The 26,309-nt window shown below is 38.7% G+C and overlaps 1 protein-coding gene across 7 annotated transcripts in view; it reads left to right on the top strand.

Annotated features, from left to right (window-relative positions):
- The first annotated feature begins 240 nt into the window (after positions 1-240).
- AFF3 (ALF transcription elongation factor 3) overlaps positions 241-26,309 on the top strand; it is a 229,157-nt gene continuing 203,088 nt past the window's right edge. For 6 of the 7 annotated variants that reach the window (XR_015744562.1, XM_087938474.1, XM_087938473.1 and 3 more), the window contains exon 1: positions 256-439. Coding sequence is in view for 6 of the 7 variants with exons in the window: in XM_087938474.1 (XP_087794600.1) it covers positions 387-439 (53 nt within the window). In the remaining variant the exon portion in view is untranslated. Of the gene's footprint in view, positions 440-26,309 lie in introns of all 7 variants that reach the window. The other variant, XM_087938471.1, reaches the window with a different exon arrangement.

Here is a 26,309-nt window from a genome sequence, read left to right as displayed (position 1 = left end):
AGCAGCCTCAGCGAGCGCGCCAGCCGGAGCGAGTCACACGCTGCATACACGCATTCCCCACGCTGGGCCGAGAGCGGGCGGGAGGGGGGTGCGTGGAGGAGGGGAAAGGGAAGCGAGAGAGCCGGCAGGCGGCCGAGGGAGAAGAAGCGCGCCGAACAGGAGCGCCGGCCGCTGGGCGAGAGAGGGAAGGGGGGGGGGACGGGTGAGAGACACCTCCGGCCCCTGCGCCTTTCTTCAGGCGGGGAGAGACGGGCGGCGAGGGAGGGGCCGCGCGAGCTCCTTCTCCCCCGCTGTGCGCCCACCCGCGGCGCTGCGAAGAGGCGCCGTGGCCGCCGTGCGGCTGCAGCTGAGCGGCGCTGACATCTTCCAGCAACCCCGGTTTCACCATGGATAGCTTCGATTTGGCGCTCCTGCAGGAGTGGGACCTGGATTCGCTGTGGTAAGGCTGGGTGTCCGCGTTTGAGAGTGCTACGTTTGTTCCGTTTTTCCACTTCGGGTGCCGGAGTTCTGAAAGAGCCGCGGGAATGGGCTACTCCAATCCTGTAACGCTCCGCGTTGGGAATGTGCCTTTTGGTGGTGTTATTCTAGTATTTTTTTTTTACCAATACTAAAGATGCAGTAATGGAACTAAGAAGGTTAAAAGGATGGAGCCTTATTGCATGTCGTATTTTCCTTTGCAGTGATATTTCCTCACGCTGTCCTTCAAAACTCCCTTTCTGGGGGGCTGAGTTGGGCAACTGCACCCCTCAGTTTCTTCTCTGGGGCTCCCACTCTTTTCTTTTGCAATTTTCCTCTTCAGTTCCGCTATGCTCCCGCCTCCCTCTAGTCTAAACTATTCACCTCTGCCTCAGCCTTCTTTCAGGGCAAGTTCCTCAGGGCTCTCCCTCTCCCTTCCCCCCCCCGGGCGCGTTTATGTCTTCCCCGTTTTCCCTTCTTTCCTTGGAAACACCTTGGTTTTGCTCTGCCCGATCCCTCCCTCCGCCTATTCCGCCTTCTGCTTCTCGAGTCATTGTGTCCCCCCTCCCTTTTTGCGGCTTAGACTCTGCTCCTCAGGCTGACCCGCGTCTTCACCTGGATTTCTCCTGGTGTCAATAAATATAGAAATTGCTGTATTTCCAAGCGACATCTGGCAGCAGTCAGAAACCATTTCTAGAAATATCATTAACCACTCCAGGTGGAAATTTCTTCCCTCTCGTTGTCATTCAAAGAGACAGCCTTCACAAGCGAATGCCTCCAGTACAGTAATTGCAACTGATGGCATTTAGCATATGGGCACCCTTAGCTCATTCCCTCTCGCCCTATAATTACAGTAATGCATTGCTGTGAGTTAGCCTTGATCTGTGTGTGTGTGGGTGTTGTTTATGCGTCTCAGGTACTTTTTGCAACTGCTGGGTGCCACTTCAGTCTGTGCCAGCTTTCCTGTTGATTATAGCCTTTATCGCGTAACCTTTTGTGTGTGCTTCTAGGAGAAAGTAAGTACATCATATGGCTAAATGAATGATTATTTGTGTTCTGAATTTAAAGAAGCACAATATACATTCCTTTAAAATTCCTATTACGTATGTCCCAAGTCACTACTGATTGCTGTATAACAAACAGTCTATTCTCTTTTTGCAAGGAAGCTGTTCAGAAGATACAGTTATTCTGATATGAGGATATTTCTGTGTTTAGTGTAATTGGGTTAATGATGGGGTTGTTTTGCTGAAATATTATTTGTAGTTTTGTCTCAGGTTTAGGAATCGTGGATTTATCTCATTGACAATGCATACAGCATGTTCAAATCTGTCTGTCCATCCATCCATCTTTAGGTGATGTGCTTTTTGTCTGAACATTATGCATTCTGTCAAAATTTGCTGGACACATACACTGGCAGTGAGTTTTCTATGCAAAAAAAGATATTGCTCTGCCAATACTGAATACTGCAAATTGAGAAATGGCTTACTGAAAAGTTTAAATTTTAAATGTAAATGGGCTATGCAATACATTACAAATGGAGTTGTACATTACAATTACTAAAAAGTTTGAGGTATAGCCCCTGATAATGGATACATTCTATCCATATTACTCTTGATTTTAGTGAGTAGATAAAATCAATAATTTACTTCTATAAATGTCTTTATAACTTTACTAGTTAGTCTGTGACCGAGATTATATTATCAGGGTCAATGCTTGTTTTGGAACTAAACCATTGTATTGCTTTCTTTTTAATATATTTAGGCCAATTCAGTCATGAATATTCCATAAAAACAGAATGGCTTAATTATTGAATAGGACCAAAAATAACCCCTTAATTTCCTTTACTATGGAAATTAGCTATTTCTTTGGCATAGTTAGTATTTAAAGAAATCTGGCAAAAATGTTGGGAGATTAGATGTATTTGATATATTTAATTTTCAATATTTTTCTGTAACTACATGATTAATTTCAGTGCTTCCTACTTCCACTAATATTAAAAAGTTAGCCTTAAATAAATGCTGTGAGTTTGTTTAGAGAGCAACTTTAAGAGAACTATACAAATATATATATATTATTTTTGTTTGGAGATAAGATTTATATGGTTGCAGATATTTTCACTGGTTCATTATGCTCAGCAGTAAGCAGTGTGTTATATCCTGAGAATGGCATAATTAGTTTGAGATGGGATTTGCATGACAAGTATTAACATTCTGTGTTTTACTGATTAGCCTTTTTTTAAATTGCCAAGCATTTCATTGCAAAAAGAGGATTGTTTTGGTCAGTCATTTTAAGATTAATTGAGAGAATAGTTATGTTTTACAAACATAGGAGAAAGTGGACACTTTGAAGCATGAATATTGATAACATCATATCTTCACCACAGGGTGACCTGTATGGAACAGAAAACTGCAAGTTCTTGTGATTGGAGGCCTTATGCCACATTGTGCATCCTTTTTCTCTCTCCATTCTTTCTTTTTTTTTAGCGAGCAATTGGGTTATTGAAATTTTCAAAATTTCTGTCACCTCTAGCCCTCCAATAAACTAGACCGTGATATATTTAGATATAATAACATTTCTTTCTTCTTTCTTCTTTGTTATTGCAAATAAGAAAAATGCAATATTATTGTGTGAAAAGGAACCACATTCTTGGGTAACAATAGTAAATCATTGCATTTTGGACTGTATTTACAATGATTTGGTTGCTCATTTAGTAGTGTGAGTCAGAGTACTTGATGACTTCTTTATTTAAAAATGTAAGATTTGATAGCCATTTATACAATTTTTTATGATTAAATAAAAATGTTTAACCTAGTAATGTTCTTATGTGATGATGAAATGAATGGCAACATGAGAAATCTCATTGTTGCATACCAGAAAGACAACCTATTTTTATTATAAATATTGTATCAGTATTATTGCTTCATAATACAGATATGTACACGTTTTTGTAAGGATGTTGTTACTGCAAATAATTCCTGTTACTGATGTCCTGTTTTTCCAATAGTATTCCTGCTGCAGGATATTGCTTGGAAATACATTTGTGCTGAAATTGCTGTATTTTTTTTGGAATTTACATACATGTATTACATGTATATCCTGTTGTTTAGGTTGCTTATACTTTGAGATAATCTAAATAATAGTTCCTCAATGACCAGTAGTATAATTAATCCCAAGAAACACTTAGAGGAACATAATGTACTTTGTGTATTTTCTGTATCCATTTAAAAAAGTGTATAATGTGCAGTTAGTTTGCAATCAATTCACTACATTTTTCATTGACATAGCAATAATATGTTGGTGGGGAAGCAGCTTTTTATTTGGCTGCACTCTAAATGCACTTTACTGCATCTACAATTATGTTTATGCAAGACAAAACAAGCTGAGAATCTTGCAAAATTACTGTAAATCGGATTGTAGGCATTTAATGAAAATATTTCTGTTTGAAGACTATCTTAGGGCCCTTTTAAAAAGGCAAGGTAATTCACAAATGCAGTATAATGTATTGTGCGTGTATTTGTGTGCCATTTTGATATTTTTTTTTCAGTATTCTTTTATGGCTGCTTATAAAACATTGCAATGAAGACTGTTACCATTAATATCTGCAAATACTTTATGCTTTATTCATAGCCAATTAAAGTAAAAGATAATACAAGATAAGACTTTATGAGAAGATGAAGAACACAATGAGATTTGAATCTTTTGTCCTGATGGTTGAAAATTATGGGAATGAGTTCAGATTAGACTGAAGGAATTCCACTTTGAAATTTGGGAAGTTGCTGCTAATCAGTGTGTCCAGTACTGAGCTAGACAATTCAGTCATCTGACTAGGAGTAAGTCAGCTTCTCAGGTTGCCATAATATTTGGAGAACTAAGAAGGCAAAGTGAATGAATGCTGGTTGTTACCACTTCAAACTCTTAAGCATGTGATAGAATATTTTTCCATTATGTATCTTCTTAGAAGCCTTCTGTAAGAAAAAGCACACCTGGGAGGGATGCTAAAAGTAACAGTCCCGTATTAAAGATAGCTAGTAAACTTCAATGTGGTTTATTATTTATTTATTAAATTTATAGTATAGAATGAATTGTACAACAAGGTGACAGTGATACAATATCACCTATCCTTTTCTCAGCCTGCCTTGAAGATGTATTTTGCAAACTAGTTTGGGCAAAAATGGAATTAAAATCAATGGTGCCTATTTAAACCACTTAAGATTTGCAGATGATGATATTCTCTTTTCACAAGACCCAGAAAAGCTACAAAGACACATATAAGAGCTGCACAAAGCAGGAGAACCATTTGGCTTAAAAATAAACCTGAAAAAGAGCCAGGATATGTTTAATAAATCCACCAAAGGAAAAAATATATATCTGGAGAAGAACTAGACATAGTAGACCACTACAAATACCTTGGCTAATGGATCTCAATGGAAGGTGATACAAAAAAGGAAATTGAGTGGTGTTGGCAGGCATTTGGCAAGTTAAATGTAATTTTCAATGCCTCTATGCCTGAAGAGAAAAGTTTTTGTTCAGTGTGTGCTACTTGTTCTAACATATGCCAGCAAAACATGGACACTAACCTCACAATCAGTACAAAAGCTATGAGTGGTTCAGAGCCATGGAAAGATACATGGCTCATCATCACAAGACAAGATAGAAAGACCTGCACATGGATCAGGGGTGGGATTCAAATTTCTTAACTGGTTCTGTGGGTGTGGCCTAATTTGTGGCTTGGTGGTCATGTGACTGGGTGGGCGTGGGCTTGTATGTAAATATTGTAAATATTTATGTAAATATTTAATTTTTTATTAAAAAAGAGCAACTTTTGCCCAAAATCAGGCAAAGCAGGCAGGCAGATTGAGTTGCTCATAGAATCACAGATTCACTTAGAGATCTATCTATTTGCAATCTGCTACCTGAGTCTGTCACATAAAATTTACTAGCAAGCAAACTCACAAAATTAACTGACAACACACCATGTATGTAAATATTGAATTTTTTTAATTAAAAAAAGAGAAACTTTCACCAAAAATCAGGCCAAACAGGCAGGCAGATTGAGTTGCTTACAGCAAAAATTCACTTGGAGATCTATCTATATGCAATCTGCTACCTGGTCCTGCACTGAAAATTAGAAGCTTTAGTCCTAAGAAAGGTTCAGCTCTGCTTTTAGATTAGCTAGAAAGCAAGAAACCTAACAATTTCCTGCTTTCTAGCTAATCTAAATCTCTCAGCACAGCAGAACAGCTGATGGTTGGGGGGAAAAAAAGGAAAAATAGCAACTTAGCAGGCAAGGTTGATGGCATGCCAGGTAAGGAGTGAATGAGAGGGGAGGGCCAGCCAGTGGCACAATTTGCCGGTTCTCCAAACTGGGCAGAATCATAACAACTGGTTCTATAGAACCTATCCGACCAGGTAGAATCCCACACCTGACGTGGATTAAAGAACAAATGAAAATATACGATGCCATTAAAAGAGTAAAAGAATTGAAATGGAAATGGGCTGATCACATAGCAAGAAGAACTGATGGCAGGCAGACTAAGACAGTCATAGAATGGATTCCACTTGATAAAAAGCGTCCACGAAAGAGAACTAAAACAAAATGGATCGATGACATCAGCAAATATTGTGGGCTCAAAGGAAAGCTCAGGACCATATTAGTTGGAAACGTGGAAGAGGCCTTCATTCTGCAGTGGATAGACAATGGCCAGAATGATGATGAAATTTATATACTGCCCAAATGTGGTTCACATTAAAAAGAAGAAGAAAAATACAGTAATAGATTAGAATAAGAGAATACATTTATTAATATAGCTTATTTTTTTTAATGTGAGCAATTTCTGCAAATGCTTATGACAGTGCAATGATCTTCCATAATATTTATCTTTACTGATACAAATAGTTAAAGGAGATTTATTTGGGAGATTTGTTCATTTACTTGTATAGCATTTATGGACAATTCCAGGAGGTGAACTAAATATACTGTACAAGAGAGCATATTGGTTACCTCTTTTTGTTAGTGTTGAAGAACTACATTCCTTATCTTTCATTCTCTGTCCCTTGAATAGCTTAACTGTTAAAAGACAAAATATGGGATGAGTGGAAGGCTGAGAGATAATCAATAAGAACACCAGGATTAAAATGTTATAAAAATAAATAAGTTAGATTTTCTTAAATTTTGAGATCATGGTCCTGAAAAATAAATTAGTGATAACTCACATACCTCAGTGATTCTGGCGGGGCTACTGTATTCATAACAAACTTTGGTATCAAACCACAGTTTCTTCCTTTATTGCTCCTTCAGCTAATCATTATATATAATCTAAATTATTTCTCAGAATTTCTCACCTTTGGCAACTTTAAAATGGGTTGAAATTTCAGCTTTAAAATTTCAGCTTCTATGGAGGAATTCTACGAATTAAAGTCCACCCATCTTAAAGTTGTTAAGTTTGAGAAATACTGGTCTAGAACAACGTAGAAGATGTAGGTTTTAAAATCAGTGCTTATTTTATCTTGAAGTATGTAAAACATTGTGTAAATTTTTCATGATAAATGGTTGCATTTTTATATAAATTTAAAAAGATGACAAACATGGAATAAATTCAAAGTTGCAGTAAAGGTAAATGAGACTCTGTGGATTTTACTCCATGAATCTTTGCTGACTATAAGGGCATGGTGCACTTTTCTATTTCAGATGCAGTATTTTTATAAAAAATATCCTGTATATACTTATGTATTTTCATTGTGTGTGGTGCACACACACACAAACACACACACATGCATGCACACACACACAGACAGCGTGGTGGCTTGCTTATAATCTGTTAAATCAAATTCTATCATTCCTAGCCTCTCATTCAAAATGAGTTCTTGAGTTCAGGAATGTTATGTTTCAAAAACAGAAACCTTTAGCAGGATTATGCAAGATAAATACCAAATTACACGATGATACACCAGGTTGATTTAATTATTATTATAGGCATATATTTCCTTTTTTTATAACATTGTGAAACAGTCAAAAATGCAAATGTCTTAGTTGATAAGACTACTGTTGTCTTATGACCTTTAGATTTCTCTTCAGAAATAGAGTATGGTGCAAATAAGGACATTCATGATTTGGTTTTGTGAAGGTTTCCAATTTGTTGGACAGCTCTTAATTTAGCATTGGCAGACAGAGACTACTGCTGTCAGATTATATTTTATTGACACTTTGTTAGCTATGCTGTATGTTGACCTTTGACAAAAAGCCACTGCTGCCATATATCTTGCAGACCCTGAAAAAGAAAGAGGAAGAGGTATCTTTCTTTTTCTTGTTCTCGCAAGAGAAACAAAGCAAAATAAATAATATGAAATCTAAAATCATTGTAGAAGAATCTGAGATTGCAGTTTTAGTAAGGTAATGCTCTTTGTAGGCATGCATATACATTTGACTTTAGTTATAATATTGATGCATCCCAATATTTTTAATTTTCCCAGCAGGGGATTAACCAGAACTCCAAAACAATTATTATATTTGATAAATATGTTAACATAAAATGGTTTTCCTTGACACAAAGCAACTTTTACAATATGCTTGATTTGCAGTGAAAAGCAAGCATGGAATAGGTATTTAATGGCTGTGCAAAACCATTAAAATGTGTATTTGAATACACAGAATCACACACGAAGCAGGTTTTTATTGTTAAAACAGTGCAGCTTTGTAGGGATGGCTGGCTTGGCTGATTCAGAAGCTGCTTCCAGCTATCTCCATGTATATGCATGCATAGCTACTTCATCTTGCTGAGGAAGTATTGAACAAAATATTCAAGTCAGAATAATACTAGATTTGGATTAAAAAAAGGATGGCTTTTGATGAAAAAAAGGGAAATCATATTGAAATACATACTCAGTACGCAAAGTCTTGCATTACAGTATATGTCCAGGAATTAGGGAACGAAAAAAAGAAGATGCAGTTCAGACATCTTTTTTTAAATATAAAACATCTCCAGATCCATGTATGCTTTCTATATTGAGAGGTGGACATATTTTAAAATTTTAATATGAAGGCATGTTTTTAAAGAAATTTGTTCTTAATGAACTGATGATACGTTCTAGCATTAGAGTATATGTGGACATCGGCATTGAATGTGGGATGATGTGTCCTAAAGCCCAAACTACATAGAGACTATCTCTGAGGATGGACTCCAGAATGAACCCAAAAGCTCATAAGACAAAACCTCTGGTCCTGGTGACCCATCTAGATTGGATACGGGATGTGTCTTTTCCCTTGACAGCTTGCTGGGACTGGAGGATGTAAGCAAACGAATAAGGGAAAAGAAAATGTCAGAGAGAGAAATAGAATATTGGCTTAAAAACATAGAAATGTGTTCCATGGTAGAAGTTTCTGTTCCTAAATGAAGAAAGAAAAGGTCAGGAAAAGGAACATATAGTCGGTTTTTCATTAATATATAAAACTATCATGTTTTAAAACTCACATTACTCGATTAATAATTTATTCCTTTCATGTCATATTTAAAATGCAAGGCAAACATCACTAATTTATATAGTGATGCTCTAATTATACATAGAGCAGTGTTGTATCCTAATAATTTTAAAACATGTTTCATAGTAAAAGAATGTGTGAAATGTGATCATTAATGCCATCAAAAGAAATAAGACTTTTCCCACATATTAAGCTTGTTTAAAATTTAGTCGAATCTGCAATTATTGCTTGATTAATAGGTTTATTTGAATCTGTTACTGCTTTCTGTAATATATGGCTTGGGAACCTAAGCCCTGGCCGATGGACAAGTACTGGTCCATGGCCTGTTAGAAACTGGGTTGCACAGCTGGAGGTGAGTGGCACGTGAAAGAGTGAACCTTCACCTGTATTTTCAGCCACTCCCCAGCATTAGCATTCCTGCCTCAGCTCCACCTCAGATCATCAGGCATTAGATTCTCGTAGAAGTGCTGTAAACTGACATGCAAGGAATCTAGGTTGCATGGTCCCACTTCCCCTCTCAGTCCATGGAAAAATTGTCTTCCACGAAACTGGTCCCTGTTGCCAAAAAAGTTGGGGACCACTGCTATATGGAAAAAATCCTGAAATAGTGGTCCTTTGACAGTGACAGAGGAAATGGAGTCTGGTGGATTGAAAAGAACAACTTGTTTATGAGGCCACAACAATGTTATTTCCTTTAGGAAATTACTTTTCTCCTACAACTTGGAAAAGGATAAATAGAAAGATAAATCTACATTGTTTGGGAAAATAACTTCTTCGCTTCTTTGTATAAATAGAAAAGAGAGACAATTTGGTATAGTGGGTAAAAGATCAACTAGAAATGGAAAAACTATGGGTTCTAGTCCCATGTTAGGCAAGAGACAGACATGATGACTTTAGACCAGTCACTTTCTCTCAGCCCTAGGAAAGAGGCAATGTAAGCCATGTATGAAAATGTTGCCAAGTAAACTGCAGAATCCTCTCCAGGAAATCTCTGAGAATCAAATATGAGTGAAAAGAAGGTTAAAAAAAAAAACAGAAGCAAATTTCAAAATTAGTCATTAAAATACTTACAGTATCTTCAAGAAACCAGGCTATAAAAATATGTCTTAATATTTTTAATTTCTTTACCAAGATTTCTAATTTTGAAATATGGAAATGGGAATGATAACACTCCCTCAGTTAACTCTATATATGTTTCTTGTCTTCTTTGTTTGATAATACAAAATTACTTTGTCACATAAACCTGCCAGTATAAATTCAGGAGACGCATTTGGTTTAATAGACATAGCTTGACTGAATGTCAAATCAATTAACTACATATCTAAGAACACCTATATGCTCAATTATAGAGAATGATTCTAAGTCTATTTTATACAGTGCTTCAGCACAATATTAGTATTTTTTTCAGATTTCACTTACATTAAAACCAAACTCTTAGGCTACATGCAACAATGCAAGGCTTACTGTTAGGTTTACTACAACTCATTGTAGATGACATTAAACTACTACTAAAAGAGTCCATAAAACATACAAACATACTTGGAATTTTTAGTGTTACTAAAATGCATAACAACAAAAAACTTTACATGTGGGCAATTTGAAGTAATACAATAGCATGACAGATCAGTACTCACATGAGTTAATTTAACGTTTGAATTGCTGAACAATTTGCCATGATATTAAGATATATTCCTGCTCTGCTCTGCCTCAGGCATTTAGACAAATAGCTTAGTATTATTACTTTACCCTGAAGAAAGGATTCATTATAGAAGAAAGAAATAAGTTCTGAAGTAGATTATGTCAAAAGATAGAAGTTTGCACATACAACCAACCATAGAAGAAAACTGCAGGAAAGCATGACAAGCTCTCCAAATTTCATAAAACCTGAATGGGATTTTATTTTATGTATGAAATCTTTGTATTCTGCTTACTTTTTTCCTCTTATTTTTCAACCAGGAAGCATGCGAAGTGAAATCATAGCTTGTAAAACCAATCGTCCCATAATTTTAATCTTCCCACCCTAAAGAACATATGATCTTATGGAGTACATGTATGAATTCTCTATGTATGGATAAAGACTTCAAAATTCTAGTAGTAATTCTATTAATTTCAGCCTTAACCTCCAAAGTTCAGTAAACCTTATTTAAATAGCAATTCAAAATCAAAATGAAATAAATCAACTCTTTTCTTATCTGATGCCTGCTATAATTTATTTGCTTTATTGCAGATTGTCTTCCAGCCATTTGGGAATAATGGTCTTATATATCCACAATCAATATGTATAATCAACATGTTCTTCTTTGTCTTATATATAAAATGCATAAATTCAACATGAAAATAATGTTCCTGTAGCTGTCTCATAGACAGAACAAATAGACCCAAAATACCAGAAAATGCAAATGTTTTGGATGAATTGCGTTTCTCTTAGAAAGATAAGTCTGTTGATTCGTTAGCTTGTTCTGGTGTGTAGGGACTCCCAGCGAATTCGTTCAATGGCAAATTGTCACCTCAGGGCAACATGAGAAAAGGAAAATACTGCTTTATTCCTGTATTCTCTTCCATGCTTTTCACAGAAGTCCCTTTTTACAACAACTTATTTAAAAACATAACAAGTGAAGCAAGTTGGTGAATTCAGTCACAATAGTGAGGTTTTCTCAAATAGACCTCTTAGGTATGCCATATGATTGTTCATCCAACTTCTTTTAATGAATATACTGTGACAAAAGAAATAGTGTATATGTGTGCTTTTACAGGACCAAAAATGATATGATATTATCATATCATTTATATGATGTAAAGCATCAATTGATTCTCTTTTATATTTATAGCTAGCAGCCCAGTGTTAATAATTTATGTTTCTCTTGATGCATTGCCCAAAAAAGTCACCATTTGACATTTTGACATAGCCACTTCTGCACCCTCCTAGTATCTTCTGGGAATGTGTGTTCACATCAAGAAAACACTTCTGTTGGAATAGCTGTTGAATGACTTGTAAAGGTCTACTGGATACTTATTCTACAAAATCTCTCTATATAGTAACTAAGAATCTTATAGTATTCACACATCACATCGAGATAATAGTTCTTCAGAAGTTTGTCTTAGTGATTAAGGAGATTGTTATCATTGTTCAAGCAGGAGGAGAAGCTCAATAAACTGAAAAATTGCTTTTGTAATTTAATTAACTGATGTCTAAACTGATATCTTGAAATTCTTCCTGTCTTAATAAATCAAAGTTCACAAAATAACATTGTTGTAATAAAGCCTTTATATTTTCTACAGTGCACCTATTTTGGAATACTATGTTGTAAAAATTGGTCCAATTTAACATTGTTGGATGTTTAATTTTTTAACTTTAAATAAGTGGAAGGAATACAAATGAAGTATGTAAAATTATGGATTGTATTGTGAGAATTCAGAGAAATTGTTCAATAAGAATTATTAGTATTATGATATAAAGTTGCAGTGTTTAACATTTCATTTCATTATACAGATGTCTAGAGTGCTATTGATCAGATCTTAATTATGGTGCATAGTCTTACAGATTAGCTATATTTGTAATGTATCAAAGAGCTGAGTTATCATTCTCCCTTGAGCTGCTTGGATCATCCAGAGAGTGGGAGGTGCTCCAGTCTGCGTCTGTGTAGGCTGAGCTTAATTACTGAGGAACGCTTCGCCCTCTATCACGTGGTCCCTTGCAGCGTTCCCCAGTTTATGCTCAGCCTTCGCAGAGTTAGGCTGTGTGTTTTTGTTGTGCTTCTCACTCTCTGGCCAATTCAAGCTCAGGAAAAAAATTCTCAGGTTTGACTCCCAGCTCTTGCCTTTCCTTAGCCTCTGCGCATTTGAGGGTGCCTTGGGATCCAGGGGTGCGCGTTTTTCGCCCCCAGGGGGCTGAGCGGGCGGCTTAGCAGTGCTTTAGTGCTAACCCCCCCACCCCCCAGCCGTTTCTTTCCATCCGTTCCTGCCTTGTTTTCCTTGTGCCGCCCACAGCGGTCCGGATCTATTGCGCTGCTGGTTTTCCCCCCATACAACGCCGATTGCCCTGGTAGAGGCGATTTCAGCGTCCTCACCCTCGTGGCTTGCAGGACTAATCCGTCCTGAGCAGCCCGTTTCTCTTTTTTCCATTGTTTCCCAGGCGGCCGCCATTTTGGGTGTCGCCTCGTGGTCGGGCGCCATTTTGAGGCCTCCATATTGCTGCAACGTTCTTTCTAGCCCTTGCCTCAGGCCTCCAAGCCTAGTAGGGCTTTTTTTCTCTCTCGCTAAAAGGAATAAATAATTAAACCTATATTCATTGGTGGTGAAAGTGTTGGCTCCCGCAGCAGAGCTCAGGGCGTGGAAGCAAGTGCAGCCACTCCCTCCCTGGGGGCAAGCTGCCTGAGGCCATTTGATTCCTGGCGTTAATTTGACTAATTGGCTCTTCCTTATCTACCACAGCTGTTAGGTTGTCTCTGAGTCACAGATTAATACGGAATATCTTCATATTTTTTACATTGGTGATCCAATTTTATTCAATTGGTGTTTAATCACTCTCAGATTTGCTTAGAGATATATAGCTTCTCATTACTGCTGCAACAGTTTTTTTTTCCTAGATTCATATCCTGACAGTATATATTCCTCATAATAGCAATCTTAACTGTTGCAATATTTAATTATTGATTATATTTTTCAGATTATTCTTTACAAATTCTAAAAGGGGGCGGGGGCCAGCTTCTGTATACCCGGCCTTACCCACAGGTCGTATCCTTGGCGTGCCAACTGCCTATATATTGCTCCACCTATTTGTTTCACAATGGCAGATGACAATTCCTTCCAACCGCCCTTCTTTGAAGGCAAAATCTAAGTTCCATCATGTGCGCAGACAGGCTAAGGAAACCTCCCAGGAGGCTTCCAAGGCCTCTCAAAGGGATGCCTTAAGGCGCCATAAGGCACTAGAGAGAGAGTTCGACAGGCGTTCTAGGGTGACTCAACCAACACCCCCAGCCGTCCCTTCTACATCCAGGCACCCCCCCTCCAGTTTGTTCCCCTCTCTCCAGGCACAGCTCATCCCAGGAGTCTCAGGCCCCTGGACCAGCAACCAGGTGGATGCCCGAAGCCACCTTCACCCCCATGGCCGCTGGCCTAAGACAGGAGGACCCGCCCACAATTGAGATGCCTGAGTACATGAGAGTTTGGATGGAGCAGGCAATTCACCAAGGAATAGCTCAAGGCCTGCAGCAGATGGCCGGGCCAGGCCTTCCTCAGATGGCTCCTGCACAAGAGTCTGTACCAGCCAGGTCCACGCCCACTCCGGACCCTGCTCCTGGTCAGGTACCCTCCCGGGGGGGTCAGCCCTCTTCCAGAAAGGGAACTGGACGAGGGCATGGAGGTTATAGACCAATACAGGGAGGAGGAGGAGGACCTTGAATGGGGATCTACCTTCCATGGGGAACCCTTTTCGGAATTAGACCCAATGGAAGCAGAGCTGTCGGAGGACGAGGGTCTTACCCGTGACCAGCCATCCTTTGTGGGACTATTCAAACCCCACATGTTCAAATCCATCCTGTTCAAGGCCAAGAACACCTCTGGCCTGGCCGCTCAACTCCCCTCTGCCCCCCCCCTCTGTGGAAGACCCAGAGGATGCCATGTTTAGGCAGCCCGTGGTAGCTGAGGACGTGATCCCAGCCCCACCTATTTTCCATGACCTGGTCTCTAACCAGCTGAGCCTTACAGGGGGCCCCCCTGTCCCATCCACCCAGCATAAGAGGTTCTTTAACCTCGAGCCGAGTTTTTGCTCCCTCCTCAACACCCCGGAGGTGGACGAGCCCATTGTTGGTCTCGCTTCCTCCTCCTCCCCAAGCGACCCTTTGGAGGCTCGCAAGCCCGAGGACAGGAGGTCCGAGTTAGCCTTGCGTTGGGCTCATCTAGCCGATGCCTGGGCCATTAGATTGGCCATGGCCGCCTCTTTCTTCACCAGGTCCTCTATCCGGTGGCTCTGCCAACTAAAGTCGCATGTTCCTCCCTCCAACACAAGGGCGCTTCAGGACATTGCGAAAATCACGGCAGCGGCAGAATTCTCGGCTGACACCACGTACCATGCTGTCAAATTCTCCTCCCGGGCACTAGCTTTTCAGGTCACTGCCCGCCGTCTGCTTTGGCTCAAACCATGGCAGGCGGACGTTAAAAATAAAGTCAAGCTGGCCTCTGCTCCCATTAAGGGGGAGAAGCTCTTTGGCCTGGCTCTGGACCCCCTATTGGCTGAAACTAGGGGAAAGAAAAAATTCCTCCCCTCTCTTTTTCGGAGGCCAGACTCTAGAACCCCTCAACCCTTTCGAAGAGGGTCCTCCCGGTCCTTCTACCGGTCTCCCTTCCCTCCCAGATACCCGAGGCCTCCCTCTTATAGACCATCATTTCCCCAGGATCGCTCCGATCCGGGCGATCGGAATAGGAGGGGCGGAGGGTTCAAGCGTCCCTTCAGAGGTTCCGGGGGGAGACCCTTCCGGCGCCCCAAATAAATCTTGTCTTTCTCCTCCCATTGGCGGTCGGCTCAGACATTTCACCGACCAATGGGACTCCACCACTTCCGATAACTGGGTCAGGGACTCCATTAGGTTTGGACTCGCTCTGGAGTTCAATTCTCAGCCTCCCAAGTTTTTCATGGCATCTCCTCCCTCTAGGGACCCCTCCAAACGCAGCTTGATGGACTCTGCCATCCATCATTTACTCTCCATCCAGGCCATTCAGCCAGTCTCTCCCTCTCAGCGAGGTCAGGGTTTCTACTCCCATCTCTTTGTGGTTCCCAAATCCTCGGGGTGGTGGAGAGCAATCCTGGATCTCAAACGGCTTAATCGCTACCTAACCCTCCGTAAATTCAAAATGCACACCCTTCAATCCATCCTACTGAGTACCAGACAAGGGGATTGGCTCTCTTCTATAGACCTCTCTGAGGCATACCTCCACATCCCAATTCGGCCCTCCCATTCCAAATTCCTCAGGTTCTGTTACAATCATCGTCATTTCCAGTATGTGGCCCTTCCCTTTGGGTTAGCTTCCGCCCCTAGAGTTTTTACTAAGATCCTCGCGGCCCTGGCGGCTCACTTAAGGGACCATCCGGTCCGGCTCCATTGTTACCTGGATGACATCCTCATCCTGTCCCATTCCAAATCCCAGGCAGAGAAGGACACCAAGATCGCCCTCTCTGCACTCCAGACCCATGGTTTTCTAGTCAATCAAAAAAAGAGCCAACTGGTTCCTTCTACCCGAATTGCTCACTTGGGGGCCATTATTGATATGGTTCAGGGAAAGGTGTTCCTTTCTTTGGAAAGGCTCCTGAGTATCCAAAACTCTATTCAAGTTATTCAACGATCAAAGAGGGCTTCTCTATTAGAATTGTCTAAATTACTGGGAAAAATGGTTTCGTGCATCTCTATTATTCCTTGGGCCCGTTTACACACCAGGTCCCTGCAGTGGCTCCTGCTCCCGTTTCAAAGGTCCGGCAGAAGCAACTCAAAATCCACCATCAAGGTACCTCCAAAGGTCCTCTCGTCTCTCCTCTGGTGGACCAACCCTGCCATCAACAGGGGCCATCACTTCAAAGAACCTCAGCGTCTCACTGTCACCACAGACGCCAGCCTGAACGGCTGGGGCGCTCACATCCAGTCCCTTACAATGCAGGGCAAATGGTCCCAAGCAGAGTGGGCATGCAGCATAAACTGGCTGGAGCTCCACGCCTCCACCTGGCCCTGCGCCACTTCCTGCCTCAGGTACGCGGGCGGCACATCCTTATCCTCACGGACAACGTCACCGCCAAGGCCCATGTCAACAGGCAAGGCAGCACCCAGTCTATCTGGTTGATGAGGGAGGCCGAACGACTCTGCCGTTGGGCAGAGCGTCACCTCCTCTCGATCAAAGCAGAACACATTTCAGGGGCCTCAAACACCCGAGCGGACTGGTTGAGCAAGGCCACCGTGGACCAGTCCGAGTGGCGCATCCACCTGTCTCTGTTCAGGGAGGCGACCATGATCTTTGGCCTCCCATTAGTAGATCTTTTTGCATCCCCCCTCAACTCCCAACTCCCCCGGTTCTTCTCCAGATTCCCTTTCCCTCGGGGCCGAGAATCACGATGCCCTTCGCTGTCCGTGGCCCCCGGGACTCCTGTACGCCTTCCCTCCGTTAGCTCTGCTTCCCAGAGTCATTCAGAAACTAATCCAGGAGGAGGCAGAATTAATCCTAGTGGCCCCCTATTGGCCCAGACGGCCGTGGTTTGCGGACCTCTGCAATCTGTCGGTGTCTCCTCCGTGGAGAATCCCACCGGACAGGATCTCCCTCTCCCAGGGGCCCATTCAGCATCCGGAGCCCCAATGGCTCCAGTTAACCGTTTGGAGGTTGAACAGGAAAGGTTAAGGAAGGAGAACTTATCTGACCAGGTTATTAATACCATCCTGGCCTCCAGACGGCCTTCAACCAACCGAATATACAACGCTACTTGGGTCAGCTTCTGCAGGTGGTGCCATTCCTCCCAGGTCAACCTGCTCTCACCTTCGGTTGCCCAAGTTTTGAACTTCCTCCAGGCGGGGCTCAAAAAAGGTCTTTCACCTAACACTTTGAGATGCCAGGTAGCGGCCCTCTCGACTGTCATTCCCGGAGACAATCTGGGTTCCCTTTCTCACCATCCCCGTATCAGGGCCTTCCTCGGGAGCCACTAACCTCCGTCCCCCTGTCGTGCATCGATACCCCACTTGGGATCTTAACAAGGTCCTGGTGGCCCTAACTAAGCCTCCCTTCGAGCCTATCAGAGAGTCCTCCCTCCAAATTTTGACCTTCAAGGTAGTGTTTCTGGTGGCAATTACCTCGGGTCACCAAATATCGGAGATAGCAGCCCTTTCGGTGAGAAAAGACCTGTGCATCTTCCACTCTGATCGGGTGGTCCTACGTCCCGACCCGACCTTCTTGCCCAAGGTCAATTCAGCCTTTCACAGGGCACAGGAGCTCACACTCCCCAACTTCTGTCCCAATCCCTCGCGGGAGAGGGAGAAGCGATGGCACACCCTGGATGTGAGGCAGGCCCTCCGCATTTACATTAAACGCACACAACCCTTTAGAAGGTCCGAGTCCTTATTCCTTTCTTTCCAACCCAAGTCGTTAGGCCACAAGGTGTCCCCTTCCACCATCGGCCGATGGATCAGAGCCACCATTGCAAGGCTTATTCGTCTCAGGCCTTACCAGTTCCCAGCGGGGTCACCGTACATTCCACCAGAAGTGTGGCCATCTCGGCAGCCTGGGCTACCCAGGCTCCAATTTCAGACATTTGTCGGGCCGCCACCTGGGCTTCCCCCTCCCCTTTCATTAGGCATTATAAGATTGACATCTTTGCCTCAGCGGAGGCCTCGTTTGGCAGATGAGTCCTCCAGCGGGTCATCGAGGACCCAGGGGAGCTTCCACCCCAGATGGATTCCCTCCCGTAGGACAGCCAAGCTTTGGTATGTCCCACTCTCTAGATGATCCGAGCAGCTCGAGGGAGAATGGGCGTTCGTCTTACCTGACACGCCATTTCTCTTCGAGCTGCGAGGATCATCCAGCCCCACCCTTTTTTTCCTTTTTTTCCATCTGGGGGAGCCTTGTTTCGGCCAATGATACCTTAAGTCTAGTTAGATGAGAGTTAGACGACTTTCCTCCTCTCTCGACTTCGCATAAACTGGGGAACGCTGCAAGGGACCACGTGATAGAGGGCGGAGCGTTCCTCAGTAATTAAGCTCAGCCTACACAGACACAGACTGGAGCACCTCTCACTCTCTGGATGATCCTCGCAGCTCGACTAGAAATGGCGTGTCAGGTAAGACCAACGCCCATTTTAAGAAATTCCTGGTTTGTCAGAAGAATTAAAGCTATATAGCTTAATAAAGATATATTTAAGTCAGGTTTTATTGTTCAACTTTGGTTTTATTATAGTGATCCTGGAAATTAGTAAATTTTAGTAGTTAAATTTAAAATATAATTCAGTAATTAAATTTGCTATATATTTTTTTCATCCGTTGAATTTATTAGGTGGTGCCATTCACTCAGTGGTTAATAATACTGGATTTTTGGTTATCACGCACTATTAATTAATGTATCATAACACTTCATTTATTTTTGAGATTGTTATGCTAAATCCTTCTTAATTTGAAGAAGTTAACCTTTACTGCAACAGGAACTTGTAGTAACTAGAAATTAATATTAGTGTTTAATTTTTATAGAATTCTTTCTATAATTAATACTATATATCTGTGAATCCACCAGTTGGCCCCACTGTATTCTGCTCTGTTACTCTGCGAAATGGACATTCAGTGTGGGTTCCATTGTAGAATGTCTGCTAAGCATCTTTTTTTTAAATTACTCTTTTTCAGGTCATTGTTATACATGATGCGCCTCCCATATGTCTTACAATCTATTTATCTTTAGAAATAGTGGTTTGGTTTTTTTTTTTTAATTAGATTTTATTTCATGTTGAATTAATTCAATACCTGATACAATGTAATGTAGGTGATTTTTCAATATTATATTTGTTAATTTAAAAATTGGCCTACTTTCCATTAAAAATAAACTCATATGTTTATATTACATGTTTCAGCATCCTTTGGAATTTGCATTTTCCCACATATTTTCTGTTTATTTAAATGTGTTAAAAGCCGTCTTTCAAAGAATTCAGATTTGCTTCTTCTCTAGAGTGATTTACATCCACTTTGCTATATGGCACAGCTGGCATGCTCTAATCAGATTCAATGGCAACAGAAATAATGCACTCATTGAATTTATATAAAACTTAGGTTTAACTGCCAGCCTGTTACTTCTACACAAATTAAATGGTAGTCTATGTTATAAGGCAAGTAACACATATATACACGTTTTACCCATTTATGGTATAATGAACTTGTTTTAATAATTACATAAAACTTTATATTACAATTTAAATTTTGGGCTAACATAAGTTCACAGTTTTGATATCTTGAAATATAATTCTTCAACAAAGAAAGTGTTTTTTATCATAGCTATGAACAAATAAGTAATCTAAGATGTAACATACTTATGTAGCAAAACCATATATTGCTACAAAATATTCCTAACAATTTCCAACAAATTGAAACAATAACAAATTCATACATTTTATGCACATGGCTTTCTTTACATTTAAGATCTGAATAGTACTCCTTGCTGTACAAATGACATAAGTAAGGCTTAACGTTTAGCAATGTTTCATAATCTTTTGTTCAATTCAACATGCATTGCATTAAAGAAAAACCAGAACTCCCAGCTGGCTTACAAATTATATTCACTTGAATTTAACTTGAATTTTGACTTGAATTTACATTGTATTTTTAAAACCAAGCATAATTTTAAACCAAATCTGCTCTTTTCTTTTCAGGAGAAAGTCCTGAAACTCACTAAACTAAGTTTTTACTTGATTTTATATTAAAAAAAACAAAAGCAAAAGTTTCTTACAGATGAAGCTTTAATTCAAGGGTGTCCAACCTTGGCAACTTTAACAACCCCAGCAGGCTGAGGAATTCTGGGAGTTGAAGTCCACAAGTCTTAAAAGTTGCCAAGGTTGGATACCCCTGCTTTAATTCATGGATTGGATCACAATTGGACCCAGGTCATTTGCAAGCAAAATACCATACAACCAATACTAGTTTGGGCTTAGGGCAGTTGTGGTCCTGAAGATGATTGTGCTACAAGAATTGTTGTCTCTTTGCCCTCCAAACATGCCATGTCACTGGCCATGCTAGCAGAAAAGTGAGAGGAGTTGAAGTCCAGAACATTTGGAAAGCGTCTGGTAGAATAAGTTGCCTTGGAATCATGCATTATAAAATTGCCAAATTCTTTCTTACCTAAAGAAGATATCCATTACAGGAACAAGTAAATGGAGTAAAAGGCAAAATCACTGATGAGAGTTTTTATTCATTTAAATTTATCCCATTGAACGCAGACCCCGTTTCTAATGGAATGACATTATCAATTTAGAAACATGTTTTAAAGTTAATGATTCCAAAGTTCACATACCTATTACACTAGGCTCCTGTTTAAAACACCTGTAATTTAGCAAAAGCTGCCAGCATTATTAACCCTTCCTCCTTTGGTTTTTTTAATATGAAAATTGTTTGGAGGTGGAACTTAGGAACTTAACATCTTAAGTTCTGCTAAAAGTTTGAGGGTAAGATTCATAAAACCCTTTGTCACTTTTATCTGGCTCTTCATAGCAGCTTCAAAAAACATAATTCTATTAAACATGTCCCAACAAAATGAGTAGGTTTAGTTTTAACTTTATTGATTTATAGTCAGACATACAAAATCCCCCCCTATATTCAGGGTGACACATATAATGTATTGTGAATGTATCTTATCCTATTTGGATTATTTTATTTATCCATCATTGAAATCTCTAAAGTCTGTGGGTTGCAAACATAGCTAATACTGATGAAATCAGTTATGTACTGTACATCTCTCATGAAATGTTTACTTTTTACGATAAAGAATATAAAAATGTCTACATTTTTCCTTTCATTAATTCCTTAATATATTTATTTTGTCTAGAAAAATCCATAGTGTAAAGTACTCTGTTTAGCTCTGCTCAAATGTAGTTACATAAATATTATATTAAAATGAATTAAAATAAATATTTGTATTTTAGGTGAAGCAAATTTATGTTGTAAAAAGAACGAGATACTTATTTTATTATTCAGTTATCCTTGCTAGGTTTTCCCGTCTGCCAACGATGATCTTTCAGTTCTTGTTTCATAAATATGCATATCGTGTTCAAGATCCCATTTAAATGCATGCATGAATAAGAAGCACTGCATTTGATTAACTTTATTAGCCATAAATTATCAAGTGTATTATTTTATGTTAAACCCCTTCTAAGAGAAAAATATGGCAAACTCTTACCTGTGTGATTTGTGATTAATTCTACTTATGCTAATGCAAATTTCTATGAGTATAGTGTTTTAAATGTTAGTAGCTGATAGTAGCTGTGATATGTTGCAGCTTTTCATAGCTTTTGCTATCTGGACAGGCAATCATTTGCATCCTTTAAAAATTTATTTACAGCTTCAACTAATTACTTCTTAGGATGTAAAGCCTATCACATTCACACAATTCATTAAAGCACATTCAGTCTGAATAGAATAATTTTTCAACTTTTTGGTGTCACTTTTATAGACAAATAACACTTGTAAATGATGGATAATGGGCATCAGAGTGCTGTGTGGTATAAAATGAGCATGAATAATGTTTAATGGGAGATAGAAGATTAACTCGTCTATGACCTAATTGGCTGCTTTGTGGTAAATGCAAAATGGTCCATGTCTATTATAAATAATACTGAAAGAAGATACTTCCTAATTCCTTCCTTATTAAATATCTTGTTTTTTTTCACTGCCTGGTTCAAGCAGGAAAAGAGACTCTAATGATAATCTTGCTATAGAAATTTAGGGATTGAAGAGAACAGATGGTAATTAATAATGTTGTACACTAACAGAATAAATCTCTGACTTATCTAGAGTCACAGTATGTAGAAACATACGCTGACGGGGATACACACTCATATACACACCTTTTTCTCACATACACATGAGCATGCACACACACACACAAACACACACACACACACACACAAACATATGTGTTTTGGGTGTAGAATCCATTGACTTCAAGGATTAGATCTGATTTTCTTTACATGTATGCTGGTATCTGAAAAATAAACTTTCATTCTTTGTAAATTTGATGTAATCAACAAGATTAAATTTGATGTAATCAACACACTGACCAGAAAAGGCAAAATAAAATCTAGCTGCTTATAAAAAAATATTAACCTGGTTGTCACAATCTCTATATATTTTGTAGTTGCCTAAATAAGTAGAAAGGAAATGAAACAAAAAACACCAATAAAAACAGTCCAATTTCAGAAAATTAACTTGAGAAACAATATGGAGGTAATGGTGGAAAAAGTGAGTATTTATTTAATAGAAAAGAACAAAGAAAGCAACAATTTTTAATAGTTGTTTCAATGTATAAAACTTCATTCCTTTCATTGTTACAGGAATTGTCAGCTTTCCTGGGTAAATTAGATCTAATCTATTGAGTAATTAGGTCAATACATTTAACGATATTTTGAAAAGTTTGACACAGATGTTAAGATAGTTTTGTTTAGACAAATTTTCCAAAATTATTAATTACAAAAAGACTTTCAGAACTTCCATGTGAATTGACTTCTCAACAGTTATTGTATTATAATTATGAGCTTTGTCTCATAGAATTTAGTATCATTTCTAATAAATTAGGTATTTCTGAATCTGAAATTCCATGGGTTCAAATCAAAATGTCAATAAAAAATTAAATTCTCATAAACTGTAAGGGGATAGCAGTAGACAAGTGATATTTATCTTTCTATACAGAAAATGCTAAAAATTTATCAGTCATCCAATAGCTCATCTAAATAAAAAATACCAGCATCCATACAAATCTTTCATTTGGCAACTTTAGGCTCTAGATTACGCCACAGCATCAATTGGACATAAGAAAAAGGATCAAAATGCTATTTTCTAGAAATAGCACACCACAATTTTCAAACTGATATTTTTGGTGGTAGGAAATATATCTGATTTACTCTATTTTGAACCCCAGTCTAAAAGTAAAGTACATGAATATTCCAAGAGGTCAGAAAGAGAATTTATAGTAAGTGAAGTTGACCAAACTTTGAACTAATCTAAATAACATCCATGTGCAATTTGGGAAACTGGAGCCCCCAATGTGTAACCAACACTTTCATGTTTTGGAGAAATTGTATCGAAAATTTCAAAACAATGCATGAAGTTTTTGAAATGTTCTCCAGGTATTATGGAAATATTTCTTTAACTTTGTAATAAACAAAACATTGTATATTTTTCTGGTCAAGAGTTTAAAATATTTTTAAACACACATACACAGTATATTTAGATTCAGCCAATTATTTTTTTCATCCAATTACACCAGAATGAGCATTCTTGAGTAGTTAGTATACTATGAAACATGGCAATTGGAGAGAGTATGGGTTTTTTGGGAGGGGGGCTGGTGGCTATTCTCATTGGGCTAAATTATTATTAAATATTCTCAAGAAAAAGAAACAATATAATAAGCACAACGTGGTAAAAAATATTCAATACCTGACTGTAAGAGAATACTGTCTTTTTCAGAGGAAAAATGTTGCATGCTGCTTTGCACTGAATTTGTCCAATAATTTGAACTTTATTTTTTTTTTAAAAAAAAAAAGACAAGTAAACATGGATATTTGTTTGGAAACAAGCATGATCATCCCAAATGCAAGATATTGGCTTTTGTATATTCAGGACATCCTAGGACAAGTACACAAAATTATATAGATCTGCACTGTTAAAAACAAGTGATTTGATGTATACCCAAGACAGCATCAGCACCACCATTTCAACAGGAACAATGGAATAAGACAGGTTGGATAAAGAAAACCTGGTTGCTATCTAAAAGCTCCTGAATTTTGATTACTTTAAATACCAAGTTTATTCCTTGTTGTTGAACTATTGTTTGTAAAACAAACCTGGGTTTCTTTGACTTAAGATGCCAATTGTTAAGCAGCTTATTAATGCAGTCTTTAAAGTGATGGCCTCTATGTCTCAAAAACCTAGGTTGGTTGTCACTTGAATCTCCTACCTAGAACAATGAGGCAGAAAAGCCTATTCCAGTAAATCCTTTTGTTGTGGTTTTATATTATAAACCATTGAATATTAGATAAAGAATTAGGCAACAGTTTTTCTACATTAGAATTCATGTTCCCTTTCAAAGACAAAAAATACATGGGTGGTCAATTTTTATCCTTCTAGTTATGTCCAGCTCTCTCCCACCCTTGTTGGCTCTTCATGGTTCTAGCTCCAAAATTGACTTTTCAGTTAAAATTCTTCTTTATCACTTCATTATTCTCCCATCTGTTTCTCCTTCTTCCTTTGAACTTCCTTTGGCATGTCCTTTATTTTGAGAGTTATTGCCTTATTAATCATTTCAGAATGCAGTAGACTGTTATAATGTGCCATGATAGTTGAAGCTTCAAGATAAAATATAGGCTTTTAATGGTTCTGCAAATATTATTCTAGTGCATTTGCATCTATTTTACTGCTACTTTCAGATTTGTAATCATTTGTTGATATTCCATATTGTACACATAAAATAAATAATAGAACTGATTAAATAGTCACAATCAAGCTGTCTGAATGACTTAAGTCCAGTTAAAAGGGAGCAAATTTTGTTGTTTTCATTACCGCTGAACTACAACTGATTCCTTCACCTTCATTTCAAAATTGTTTCAGGGCCATAAAGGATACCCTACTTTTTCCTAATAATGATTACTGTTTGTACTCACTAACTTGATAAAATCAGCAGTTTTGTTTCTTAGACTCCTATTGTACTGTGCTACAAATGTTACGGATTATAAGGCATTTAAAAAACTATGTTTGAACTAACTACGTTAGATGATTGGAAATGGTAAGGATAATGTGTGATTTTAGACTTTTTCTTCAACAGTGGCAGTTTATTCACTGCCAGGCAGTCCTTCCTGTTTTATATTTTCATTTTTTAATTTTGTTTACCTCCTGAAACTTCTGAACTGGAACTGGACATGAATCCTATTAGTATAAGAAAAAAAGGATGGGGTTTTTGGTTGCATTCCAGACTGAATCCATTGGTTGTCAATGTTTAACAAAACCAAGCAAGTAATAAAAATTGAGTGTTCTGATATACTTTTAATTGACTGTCTTAAAAAGGCCACAACATTATGCTCAAATGTAAGCCTTAAGGTAGATAATGAATGCAGTAAGAAGAATCCACATTGATTTATAAAATTTAGGATTTTTTTTTTAAATGACTATAAAAGCAATATATATATCTAGTATATTTCAGTATGGGATGAATAAAGAATGTTCTTCTATTTGCAGGGTATAAAGCATGGGAATTTATGTTCAGATAAGCTGCATTTTTAAAAACTGTAAGTTCAAAGCAGAAGATCAGAAAATGTGTTAGAACTTATGAAAGGTGAATATGCAGTATAACAAGTATTATTGAAATAGGAAAATAAGTGCTCACAAATAAACGAATTTCAGAGAGCAGAAATGCCAAATAATGTTGAATGCAAAAACAAACTTAGCTGGCAAATAGGCAAAGATGACAAAGTGATCCACTGATTTTAATTTATCACACAGAATTTGTAAGTTGTAAAAAATATATTTAACAAATCTAGTTTCACCCTGCTACAATATATAATTTTTAACTTAAAGATAACTAAAAGAAGGAAAGCCTAGGCTCTTGTGTAAATTTGAAAGTATCAATTGAACAATCTCAATTGGTAGGTCTTGCACAATATAATACATTT

This window comes from Pseudonaja textilis, chromosome 8 (genome assembly GCF_049901715.1).
Source record: "Pseudonaja textilis isolate UNSWEBS1 chromosome 8, rPseTex1.2, whole genome shotgun sequence".
NCBI classification, from domain to species: domain Eukaryota; kingdom Metazoa; phylum Chordata; class Lepidosauria; order Squamata; family Elapidae; genus Pseudonaja; species Pseudonaja textilis.
This window is presented reverse-complemented; position numbering and strand designations above follow the sequence as displayed.